This window comes from Desmodus rotundus, chromosome 4 (genome assembly GCF_022682495.2).
Source record: "Desmodus rotundus isolate HL8 chromosome 4, HLdesRot8A.1, whole genome shotgun sequence".
Taxonomy (NCBI): Eukaryota; Metazoa; Chordata; class Mammalia; order Chiroptera; family Phyllostomidae; genus Desmodus; species Desmodus rotundus.
The window spans coordinates 158,770,062-158,783,028 of record NC_071390.1 but is presented as its reverse complement, the minus strand read 5'-3'; the positions used below and the strand labels follow the sequence as shown (position 1 = coordinate 158,783,028).

Below are 12,967 nucleotides of genomic sequence, written 5' to 3'. Positions count from 1 at the left end.
ATTATGGGTGACTTTATATGTTTTTGTTTTTCTTAATGATTTTATTTATTTATTTTTAGAGGGGAAGAGGAGAAAGAGAGGGAGAAAAACATTAATTTGTGGTGCCTCTTATGCGCCCCCAACTAGGGGACCCGGCCTGCAACCCAGGCATGTGCCCTGACCAGGAATCGAACTGATGACACTTTGGTTCGTAGGCCAGTGCTCAATCCACTGAGCCACACCAGCCAGCGCCTATATGTTTTCCTTTCTTAGACGACACATGATTGTATATCAAGCTTATCATTGGAAGTAAAAGATGACTAACGAATGCATTCTGCTGCGGTATTGTAAAAGGCAGCTGGAGTATTGAGAAGTGGTCATATAATCAGTACTTGTTTTTTCTTGGTTCTTGAGGTTGGCCCTGTCACGCCAAGGCAAGATGCCACAGCCCAGCCTGCCTGACCACCCCGGGGCTCCTGGAAAGCAGTCAGAGGCAGGGCTCAAGGCGTTCCTCTTTTCCATCCCTTCGGCCCAGGAGCAGCCTGCTGGCAAAAGGTCTTGGTCATAAAACAACTGACCTTTCATTTTAGCCCAGAGATCTCAGCCCCTTTGGCCTAGAGGCATGTTTGCTGGAGGTGACTTGGGAGCCCAAGCCCCAGGGAGTGGGGGAGCAGAGTGAACATACCAGGAGGGGAAAATTGTAGCTACATTTTCCTCTTAAAACAAAGGGATAGAAAGAAAGAATTCGAGAGCAAAGCGTACATTTTCCAGTAGCTGCCTCAGTGCTGGTAAACTGAGTCCCTTCAGTATGTTCTAAGTACACAGAGTGAAACTAGGGAGCTCTCTGAGGCCAGTTGCACGTGAGTCTCGGGTCTTTGCACATTATACTGGGAAGTAAAGTCTGACCTGTGGGACTGGCAGTGAGTATGCCCCCTCCCAAGTCTGTGTCTGGCCCGCGTGGTGCTGATCCCAGCCTCAGGCTGAGTTCCCTGGATTCTGAGGCTCAGCACAGCCTCCGCAGGGACAACTCTGTTTCTCGCGCTGAGGCTCAGAATCCTGCACTTGGCCCAGGGAGCTCTCTCCCACTCAATTCCTTCCCGGGGAAGCAAAGCCTTACCTTTTACCAAAGAAACAAGGCCTGCCCTAGGAGGTCTGGCTGAAACCCAGAGAATCCCTTTGCTGTGTTTTCCATTGAGGTGGATTCTGCTGACAGGTAAGCAAAGGAGGGATGTGAACCCGGAAAGAGGGCACGGCCACACGCCACTCCAGAGGCCCGTCGCTGAGGACTGGCACTAGTCCCACTTCAGACATGGGCCCTGGTGCAGGGGGAGGAGAATCGCCTCTAAGGGGCACATTTAGTTAGACCTGTGAGTGGGGTACCACGTAGACACTTTGCAAATAACCCGAGATTTGGGTCCTGTCGTTCAGTCCTTTTGTGTCACATGAGATTACAAACTTTCCTCATTCTACACAGCAGGGAGCACAGGGGGCCTGGGAATCCTGTGTAACAAGTCATTCAAACGTGAATTCCACTTCGGCCCCTTCTGAGCATTTTTTGATAATCTAAAATTTCATACATTTCCTTTTATAGAGGGAAAAAGTTGAGTGCATTCAGACTCCCTGGGGTCTTCGGTGGCTGGTTTTATTCTAAGAAAGACAGAGTTTGTTACATATATAAATCACCCTGTTTGCTCATAATAATTTATTCGAGATGTACTCCGTATTTCTGTCTTAACCTGCTGAACACCCCTACTCCTGCAGCACTTAGCTTTCACTTTGGTTAGTCATTTGGGTATTTGTTTATTCCCTCTGTGGGGTCCCTGAAGGAGATCTATGTGTCATTTCTCTTTGTATTCCCAGTAGAATTTGGTATGAAGTTTTATGTGTAGTAGGAGTGTTAACAGGACTCTTACTTTCAAGTGACAGGCACCTAGTGTAAAATGACATTATCAAAAAGATTTATTGACATAAGAGTCGCAGTTTACTGGCTTCAGGTGTAGCTGGATCCAGGTCCTGAACTGTATCAGAACCACCATTTTCACCCTCGCTTCCATTCTTTCCCTCCCTGTCTTTGCTTCACCTCCTCCGGAAGACTCTGGCATGCATTTACGTGCAATGATACCTGCCATTCCAGGCTCATATCCTCGAACTCTAAGTCCAAAAGCCAGATTTCTCAGCCTGGACACTACTGACATTCTGGGCCAGAAAATTCTGCCGTCCAGACTCTCCTGTGCATTGTGGGACGTGCGGCAGCATTTCTCACCCTTCAGTTGCAACAACCCAGAAAGTCCCCAGACATTGCCAAATATCCGCCTGGGGAGCAGACTTGCCCCTGCTTGAGAATGACCTTGAAGCACAGGGGCTGGGAAGCCTTCTGAATTGAGAGCGAAGTCTTGGTGCGCTAGAAAGAGGATGTGGTAGGAAGCCAGGCTCTCCCTCGCTCTTCTGCTTATTAGCTGGGTAACTTGAGGTTAGTTTTCCCCACACTTCTCACTCAAATTAGACCATGCCTTTGAAAATATTTATTTCTTTCTGTGAAGTTTTTATTGCAGTGTAACCCACGAACAATTATACCTGTCGTGTACTAAGTGACTTCACAGCGTGAATAATCGTGCATAGCCAGCACCCAGAGGCCCCTCCCAGTCTGTCATCCTCCAGCAATAAACACTGTCCCGCCTCCTGCCATCATAGTTTAGTTTTGCCTTTTTCGAGCTTTTGCAAAAATGGAACTAAACCTTGTGAATCTTACTTACACCTGTTTTTATTCATCATGTTTGAGCATTTACACATGTTCTTGCGCATCCTCTCGCCCCTGTTTGCAGTTGTGTGACTGTGCCACGTACTTTTCAGTTCTGCTGATGGGCAGTGGGTCGTCTCTGGTTCTCGACTGTTGGTGGTGCTGTGCTGTCCTTGTACGCAGCTGTCGGTGGGCCCGGGCGCATCTCTGCTGTGAGCCCCGGGCTGGAATCGCTGGCACCCGCACCAGGGTTTTGTTGGGTTGACCAAAAAGTCTGTTTAGTTTTTTCCATAAAACAAAAGACACATTTTTCGTTTTGACCAGTAACTTCATCGATTTGGATATTTTGAGGATGTCGGCTATCTCCTGCTATTGGCTTCTAGTGGGTAGAGGCCAGGCTGCTAAACATCTTCCAATGCATAAGACAGCCCACAGCAAAGAATTATTTGGCCAAAATGTCAACAGTACCACGAAACTTCGCAAACCACTTTTGAAATGTTTGATCAGTCACAGCACCTTCTCCATACACGGCACAAATCTTTTCTGTGATTGAGTTGCATTTTTACTTTGCTTGAAATAATAAAGCATAATATGCCAAAAATGTTGTGTATTTTCTTCCATCTTCAGTGTTAAAATGACTGCACAAAAATTCATCAATTTTGATCATTTTTTTTTTTAAAAGTACACTAATATGACAGTTCTCACAATACAATCTAACCAAATTGTTTCGAATGAAGTTAAAGACAAATAAGCACTACTAGAGCCATTGTATGGAAAAACATAATGGACTTTTTGGCCACCCCGATAGAAAAGGGACCCCAGTTTCCCTTTTCAGACATTTTGTAACATATGTAACTAATACGGGGTGATTGCTATTATTAAGTACTAGTTCGTTATATATGTGTTTCTTAATCTTTGAGAGATTATTTTGAAGTAAATTTTGATCAAAATCATAAAATAGTTTTTTTTTTTTTTAATAAGACATTCACTCTTATGTGTATTATTGGCTGAGACCTCCGAAATGCAGTGAATCTATTTGCCAGATTTGCCCGGAAGTGGTGTAAATAGCTCATCAGTATCTGGGTAGTGACTCTTTCCATCTTCACTAGTTCATCTCGCTGAAAGCATGGTCTGTGCAGTCGGGCTGCGTCTGTGCTGGTGACGCCTACTAACCAATCGTTTGGGGTACGTGGTGTAGAGGACAGGGTGAGGAGGTGGCCTTCCTTACGTCGGGGCATGACAAAGGGCAGAGGATAAGTCTGGGGTTCTGCCCATTGGAACTATGGGGGCTTCTGGAAACTGCAGGTGCCAGAGCCTCACCAACAAAGCAGACCGACTGCGTCCTCTGCACTGGGGCAGGGCTAGACGCTGCTTTTTTAAATACTGGCGATTCTAGTGTGCAGCCACACTTGAGTTGTGCGTGAGTGCACTGAATGAAGAGGGCTGGACGGTGAGGACCCATGTTCCCAGGTTGAACATGCAATGATTCATTCCAGGATTTCTGTCAATATTTATACTAACCAATCAAAATATTTTGACTTTTAAAACTTGTTTTAGAAAACTTACAAAATAATTTCATAATCTTTCAGTGATATCTTCTACTCTTTCATTTCCTTTCTTCCCTTCTGCCTCTCCCTTTTGTTCACTCTTGCAGCTATTAAATCACTTCTTAGGTTGGATTTTAGCCTCACTGTTTTAGAGGTTTGTAGAAATGTGTTGGTTTAATCAAAAGGTTGTGGTGAACCTTTCAAAGGATTATTTTGGAGTATGATGCTGAGTTTGTGTTTGCCTAGATTCTTTCCATGTGGTTTGAAAGCCATGTGTATCCAGTTTGCCATTTCAGAGCTAGGGAAGCTGAATACTACTACTGTTTAACATGACGAAAGATGAATGGGTGCGGGCGTGTGGCCCCGTTTTAGGGACTAGCAGTCCTTAGCATTTCACATATGCCAGACGCCTCCTCAGCCAGCTAATGAGCCCATCTGATCTCTCTAGTGGGAAGACGTAACTCATTAGTCTGACCGTGTGGCTAATTGTAAGCACAAAGCCGGAGTTGAGACCTCTCTGCGCAGGACAAGCCGTCCCGGGCACACATTCTGTGCCTCGCTCGCATTTGTGTTCTCGCATCTGGCACAGCACATTGAAAACCCCATGTTAAGACGTGTCTCTTCCCTCCTGCGTGGCAAGCCTCATAGGTGAGGAGGAGTCACGCCTTACTCACTCACTGTACGAGGTGCTCTCACATCTGTGTCGAATCTGATCTCAGCAGGCCGAACTGCTGGATAAAAATGCTCACATGTGTCCTGCCCAGTTACTGTCAGGTGCTTTATTCTCTTTAAATCATTTAGGATAGAGTGAGGAAATAGGAAAGACTTGATTTCATTTGGTTTTCTCCCCCTGTTTACCTTGTTTATCACCCCCAAATAAAAGAAAACCCACAAATACTTAATTGCCACCGAAAACAAAGCTGTGCCTTCTGGAGATACTTAGGCTGAATTATCATTTTCTGTTCCAAGTGCTTGCTTTTGCCCCCTTGCAGTGAGCAGTCATTCCATCCAAGGGACAGAGGACAGTGCGGCCTGTCCTGTTTTTGCAATTTTGGAATGTTTTCATGTAAATAACAGGAAAAATGCCAGAATTTTAAATACACATACAGGTTTCTTTAGATTCATTTAATATTTATTTGTTACTAGTTGGCAGAAAAGCAAATGTGTAAGTGTGAAGTAAAATGACTTTCCATTCTAAATTTTGTTTCAGGAGCTCTTCCCTAAGTTCTTGTGAATAAAATTATACTTTGCAGTGTGTTTATAATCCTTTAAAATCCCTAAACCCTTTAAAAGAAAGTTGACCCAAATGTTTAATAAGAGCTTTATTTACAGAATGAACATTTCTGACTCTCTTAGAGTATCATTTTCCGGCTACTTAATGAGAACAACGTTCACGTAAGCTTGCTGCAGAGATGTCATACCGTACTGTGCACTGGCTACTACATGAATGCGAAAGACACTTGTTTTGGTTGTGAAATAAGTGCAGATTTACTTTAAAACTGAGCTTTAGTACAAACTCAGACAGGTCAACAGAAGCGCAGTCCAGTAGCATTGCGTGCCTGGGCCTCTTTATTATTGAAAATTCCTGTTCGTTGTGATTCCTAACGTAAAAGGAAATCAAACCAAACCTTAAACCCTGTGGAATTTATTCCAGTAAAATGTTTTTCAGATTCTTGTTTTTGCTTTGGTTAATTTTGATTTACTTTATCTGCTTATCTGCAGTCAGCAGTGACGTAGATATTATTGCTGAGACTAAACTAAAAAAAGATTTTTGTTAAAAGTACCCAGATCATATCAGTGGGAATGAATTCCACTGGCCTCAGCGTATCTGCCCTAAAAGGGTCTGTGTATTTGTAAATATTGTAACTGGAAGTGTATGTTCTCCTAGAGACTAAAGTTGACCTTGAGACATTTTCCAGTTAAGTTTGCTTGTTTTGGGGGTTAGTATTGGCATCCCCCTTTATTTTTATGTACCTCAATAATCTGCCAGCTCCCGCAGACCAGTCTCGGCCCTTGGTTTACTCCAGTCATCTCCTCTCCCTTTCTGGAAGCGGGAGTGCTGGCTTCCCCTGCACCTCTGACATTGTCCTTGCCTGCCTGTCTTCCTGCTTCTCTGCCCGAAATGTTGGTCTCATCTTCGCTCCCTTCCTGTACTTTCCCTTTTTCTCTTTCCAAGGTGTTTACATCCAAATCTAGATCTCCTGTCATAGGGATCAGGCCCCTTTGTCCGTCTGCCCACTAGATGCCTTTATTTTCAGGTCGTCCCGGTCTTACTCCACATGTACTAAAGCAGAACTCATTGTAGTATCTCCCCCGACTTGCTTCTTTTCTTTATTTCTGACTGGGGCTAATAGCACAAGCATCTGCCAGGAAGCCTAAGCCAGAGCTCTGCAAGTCCTGTGCAGTCTTCAATACCCTCCCCTCCTCCTTCCAGGTAGTTGCCAAGTCCTTTGGATTCTGTCTTCCAGGTTCTTTTTTTTTCTTAGATTTTATTGATTGATTGATTTTAGAGAGAGGGGACGAAAGGGAGAAAGAGAGAGAGAGAAACATCAATGTGTGGTTGCCTCTCGCACACCCTTTGCTGGGGCCCTGACCTGCAACCCAGGCATGTGCCCTGACTGGGAATTGACCCGTGACCCTTTGGTTCGCAGGCCTGTGCTCAATCCACTGAGCCATACCAGCCAGGTGTCTTCCAGATTCTTTTATTCATCCTTTCTCTCCATCTTCGGTGCTGGCTCTCTTAGCTCAGCTCCCAGCAGGCCCCATGCCAATTTTTCAGTACTCCATTCCCTTCCCAAGCAGGGCTGGCTCGCATTCATCTCTCATTTCTGAGTCCCTGCTTCCTGGCATTGAGTCATGCCTGGAAAAATGTTTGGAAATAAATGAAGTGAAGGATCCAGCTCTCTCATGTAACAAGTAACAGTGTAGGTGAGTCCAGGACAGAGTTATAAAGAATGGGGATTCAGGATTTCCTCCCAAGGGGCCATTATGCCCTCGTCTTTCAGAAAGCAGTGCCCAGGTCCGTTCTGGTAATGGAACTAAACAATCAGTAGAGGTTTACACAGTTACACACATTTGGAGCCCATTCTTTATTTAAATAGTCTGCTAGTATACTTGAATGATTTATAGTAATCTTTAAACATTAGGTTCTTAACTGTCTATGATTTATTGTTGAAACTACACTTGGCAGTATGCCTTCAAATATTCTGAAATTGTTATATTCTGGTCAGGATCCCAGTGATTTTTTTTAACCCCAATTATCTCCTTTATACCCACATCGCACATAACTCACCAGAGCAGGGAGAGGCAGGCACTGATCTTTGATGACAATAAGTCACTTTACGACTCTGATTAAAGTATGGAAGACATTGGTGGTTGGAAAAGTGACCACAGCTCGCGCTGACCAAGGTACAGTGTACTCTTTATACCTCTTCTGACCCTGCGATGCAAGGACACAGATACGTCCTCTGCTTTGTGTCTTACCTGAGTCTGTGCCATTTATTACTGAGCCACCTGTAAGTGCCTGCAACTTCACACACTTTCTCCTGCCTTTGATATACAGCGAAAGACACCATTACTCACTTCAGATGTAGTGGGTGGCCCGGTGTACAGAAATGCCCGTGATTTTACCAAACCTCAAAAGACCAAGCAACCTTTGAGTTTTCCGTTCAGAGAGTGGTTAATCATTGGGAAGACTCATGTGACTCGTGATCAAATAATTTCGCATGCTTGCTCAGAAAAGCGACAAGGTTCCTTACTTGCATAAATTGGCTGTTTTTCTTTGCAAAACAACATTATTCTTTACCTCACGGAAACAGCTTTTAACTGAAAAATCTTAATCATTTTTTTTTCTGTCAAAGAGAGGAACAGAGGCTGCTGTTGCCCACGTCCTGGGGTGACTTGTTGGCAAAGGTGTGAATGAACCCTAGACTTCCTGCCTCTTTCTTCTCCTTTTCCTGTCTTTCTTCATGCCGATGAACAATGTTTAGGCCCCCACGCGACGCACGACTGTTTGGCGGTAGAGGAACGAGCGGTGCCGCAGCATTAGCAAGGGGTTCAGATGGGCGCTTGATGTCTGCCGACAGCTCTCCTTATTTAGTATCGCTTAGGTTTTACGCTTCAGTGATCAATTTTAAAATACAAAACATCCCTAAAGGTATTTTGACTCTTTCTGTGATGAAATACCTTGAAAGGATGTAGCATAACCTCCTATGGCAGAGAGGCACTTGATAGAAAATCTCAGAGAGGAAAATCGTTCGAGTCATTGGGTTTTGGGGATGTCATGAACCCAGAACATTAGTATACTTTTAACATCTATTAAAACCACCTCCCTTCACTGTATACATTGATCTGTGACCTGAGTTGAAAAGGTTTCTTTTTTTTCTTCCCTATAATGTTGTTAAAAAGGCATTGGGCCTAGGGATATGGGGCTTTAAATCAAATTTTCTTACGTAGGACAAAGACAAAAATAGCTCTGCGTGTCAGGTCATGGCGATCACTAAGCACTGCCTTGTGAAGACTGAACCCGTGTGGTCTCGTCCTAGTGCTGCGGCTGTACGTACCGCGTCCAGATGATGGTGCAGACGCTGCTCCTGGGTGACAGATTCACCTTCTTGTCTGCTGCTGCTCCGGGGGGTCCTGTCCCAAGCTGATGATGAGAGGGTGGAGCAGTCGAGACGACCATAGCACAGGAGAGCGTTTTGTTCATTTTCTCAATTGTGACTTTACTTTGAACCCAAAGGCTTTGGAGTCTCTCTGGGTAGAAGCCCAGTGTGTTGCTATAATAACAACACTGTGTGGTTGCTTACTCTTTGACTGAAACCTCCAAGCTTTGCAATTAATACTATTCAACTATTAGGAAATATAGGACTCCGCATTGAAGAAAATAATGACGTTGTGATTTGAAAACATGTTTTATAAGATTTTTTCAGTCATCTTCCTCCCAACCATTTATTGTGGAAGACTTTCCAAGGTACACTGCCATGAAATCTAGAGTAACTGCATAGTATTGGTGAGCACCTTGGAGACAGAACTCTGGGAGGTGATGCCTTCCACAAAGAGGACCTTTGGCTTTGGAGTGGGACCAGCCTGCATTTGAATGCAAGGCTTGCACGCTGGTTGGGTGTCTGTGGGACAGTTGACGGCCTTGTGGGGTGTAGCGGGCATGCGAGTCCTCTAGTGTAGCCCCTTGTCTGTAAGAGGTGCTTAGTAAATACGGTTCTTCCTCTCTCCTCTGTGCAATTTGTGTGTTTTCTGCCCATGGGAGGGCAGACTTCTTTTTCTAGAAGTCCGGTAAACTGACAAATGCTGGAGAAGGAACGCACAGAGTCCCTGTCGAGCCCTCCTCTGCCTGGTACCCTGTGATGGAGTGTGCGGTGGAACCAGGAGGGAGCGTGGTTTTGGCTCACTGTGCGCGTGAGTACAGGCTACTGCGTGGTCCAAAGTAACACTCCGTCCTCTCTCCGCAGGTGCCTGAGATCATCAGCTCCATCCGCCAGGCCGGGAAGATTGCCCGCCAGGAGGAGCTCCATTGCCCGTCGGAGTTCGACGACACTTTCGCCAAGAAGTTCGAGGTGCTCTTCTGTGGCCGGGTGACCGTTGCGCACAAGAGGGCCCCGCCAGCCCTGATCGACGAGTGCATCGAGAAGTTCAATCACATCAGCGGCAGCAGGAGGGCCGAATGTGACCCTGGCTCCCGGAACTCCGAGACCGCCAGTCTGGCCGGGGGCTTTTCCTTCACCGACAAGTTTCGATCTGTGCTGCAGCCCGCGGGGAGCGCGGAGCAGGGCCGCTGGCCCATGCGCAAGTCCTTCTCGCAGCCTGGCCTGCGCTCTTTGGCCTATAAGCGGGAATTTCAAGATGGAAGCCTTCGAAGCCACAGTTTCTTCAGCTCTTTTGAGGAAGGCGACATCGAGAACCACCTCATCAGTGGACACAATATTGTGCAGCCAACAGATATCGAGGAAAATCGAACTATGCTCTTTACGGTAAAATAGTCACCAAGCCTCGTGCTCATTCCCAGTCTGAGAGAACATACTCAAAAGAAAATGTGCTTTGTTGAGCGAAGATGCTTAGTAAATTGCTTTGGGGTTTATGAGTGAATCCATGTATTTTTATACCTAATAATTCTCTTCCCAGGATAAAATCCCTGCTTTAGTCCTAAGCTTTTGAAGTCATCAAGGGGAATGATAAAGAGAATCCCTTTCCTTGTGTAATTTTTGTCTCCCTGCACCAGGGTTGTGAAGATGCCTCTTCAGTGTGGAAAGAACTTAGTTAGTGTAAAAGAGGCCCAAAAGGGATATTAAAACATGTATGTTAATTTCAAGTAATCTATTTCAACAAACTCTTTTTCGAAAACACTCCTTCCTTACTGTTTTTATTAATTTTTAAAGATTTACCCTTTGTTAATAAGGATAATTGGAATTGGAGATGATGAGATTTTTGAAATTTATACCCAAATGAAATATTAGTTTAGCCAACTGCCTATTCACTTTTTTCCCTGCAAGTTTGATAAACTGAAAATGGATCAAATGTCAGAAAAGGCATGGACAGGGAGGCTGTCCCTGGCAGTTGGGGTTCGTGGGTCCCATGCTGCCCTGGACCTTGCTGGCTGGGCTTGGCCCCCCTGGGAGTCCCCTGGGTGTGAGCTGATGGGTTTGGAGCTCTCCCAGCAGTGAACCAGCCTCTGAAGGTGCACGGAACTGACTGTGCTCGACTGACCCCCCTTCTCTGTTTTCCCTTTGGCTTAAGGCCGAGCAACATCCTAGAGAAGGCAAAGTAACTTAAATGTCCTATCTTGCTTTTGCGCCTCCCTCAGGGCAGCGAGCGAGATGGCTGAGGGGTAAGGAAGCTGGCTACTTAGGTTAACGCTTGTGGCTGCAGCAGCTTTAAGATGGAGAGAGTGAGTCAGGGTAAAGCGGGCTGATTTCCTCCTCTTTTCATCTAGACCTAGTCAGCCTTCTGCTTTAATCTGTATTTTTTAAAAATCCCTCTTGGTGTCACTGGGAAAGCTGCTTGGTGCATTTATTTTCAAGTACTTACTGTGTGACTGCTGCGTGCAGGGTTCCTTGCAATAGATACACACTAGAAATACAGCAGTGAGCGAGACACATGGTTTGTGCCCACGTGGAATTTAGATTCCGGTAGGAGAGATCCACAGCTGATTGCAAGTAATGATCTCATTGCCATAGAAATAAATGCTGCAAAGGATAAGTAGAGGTTCCTGCAAGAGCATGTTCTAGAACCAGAGAAGACTTCTTTGAGGACACGATTCTCACTGAGCAGAGGGTTCAGAGTAGACAGCAAGAAGAGCACGCAGAGCTCTCAGGAGATGCTGACACATTGGCATTTGGGACAATGCCTTATCTGTATGAAGGTGCCTCTTCGCTGGTACTTTCAAAACAAGTGGAGCTGTTAATATTTACTAAAAAGAACTCTTAAGAAACTTTGAAGCAGCAGGAGAGAAGGCCCTGGGGAAGGGTGGAGCACAGGTGACGGTGGCCGTCGCAGCTCGGTGCTATAAGGAAGTCTGTTACGCTGACCCACGCCAGTAAGACAACGTTGATTTATGCTAACACGCCAACTTTCAAAAGCCAAGGAAGTCGTACAGGAATGCCTGACACACAGTATGTGCTCCACAAATGGCAGGGTTATTTTAGCAATAATGTAAAAAGACTTTTCAGTAAAAAATCATTAGGAAAGTGTCTGGGAAGTTTTAAAAAAGAGCCTCTGTTTTCTGGAACATTCCTCCTGGGAGGGGGCATGGTGGGAGCTGAGGCTTTGTTGCTGACTTTTGGTCCCTCCGTCTCAAAGAAGGGCTCTGTCTCACGTAGGTGAATGCACTAAGTTGTCCTGGGCTACGCAAATCCGTAGGATGAGCTACAGCCTTTGAAGTGATTTTCTGCAGTGAGGTAGTCAGAATTTTATAGGACTTGCCCCTTTTATTCTTTATTTTCATAGGTCATGAAATGAGAAAGTGTGTGTGATAAATTTGTATTCAACTTTGATAAGAAGCTGGTTGCTTTTTTTGTTTGTCTTTTAAGATTGGTCAATCTGAAGTTTACCTCATCAGCCCTGACACCAAAAAAATAGCACTGGAGAGAAATTTTAAGGAGATTTCCTTTTGTTCTCAGGTAAATGGAGACGGGTTATTGGCTCAATGGCAGTTGAATTTTTAATGAATTATTTTAATATGTGTCCTTCAGCAGAAGGGCTAGTGGTCACAAGATGTATGCGCTCTACGTGCTTGATTCGTGTGCTTGCATTTCTTTCTTCTTGGCTTTGGGGTTTAAGGCAAAATATAAATAGAATTAAGAATTTTGTTTTTAGAAGCAGTAACCTGGAGAAAACGGGTCTGCTCTTTATTTTTTTACATTATTGGTGGTAATGTTTCCCAGTGATGATTTCCAGGTGTGTGTGTGCACATCTCTGTGGGTGTTTTACAGACATATTTATATATACACATGTATTCATACTTTTAAGTAGATACTTATTTCTCCTTTACAAAAATTCATAACTTTTTTGGGTACCAGTCATGTTGTTTCTTTTTCCTTAAAATATACTAGATAGTGATTATTTTTGAGGATGTTTTATTCAGAATACTGTCTACTTGAGTTCCTTCTTGATAATCTCCTGGTGTGTTTCTTAGATTTTGGAGAATCTTATCAGTTATAAATGAGCAATGCCAGTTTTATTCAGGATCTTC

The 12,967-nt window shown here is 44.7% G+C and overlaps 1 protein-coding gene across 4 annotated transcripts in view; it reads left to right on the top strand.

Annotated features, from left to right (window-relative positions):
- TBC1D1 (TBC1 domain family member 1) overlaps positions 1-12,967 on the top strand; it is a 208,768-nt gene that overhangs the window by 91,376 nt on the left and 104,425 nt on the right. For all 4 annotated transcript variants that reach the window (XM_053922307.2, XM_053922308.2, XM_053922309.2 and 1 more), the window contains 2 exons: positions 9,732-10,250; positions 12,306-12,395. In XM_053922307.2, the coding sequence (XP_053778282.1) occupies positions 9,732-10,250; positions 12,306-12,395 (609 nt within the window). The remainder of the gene's footprint in view (positions 1-9,731; positions 10,251-12,305; positions 12,396-12,967) is intronic.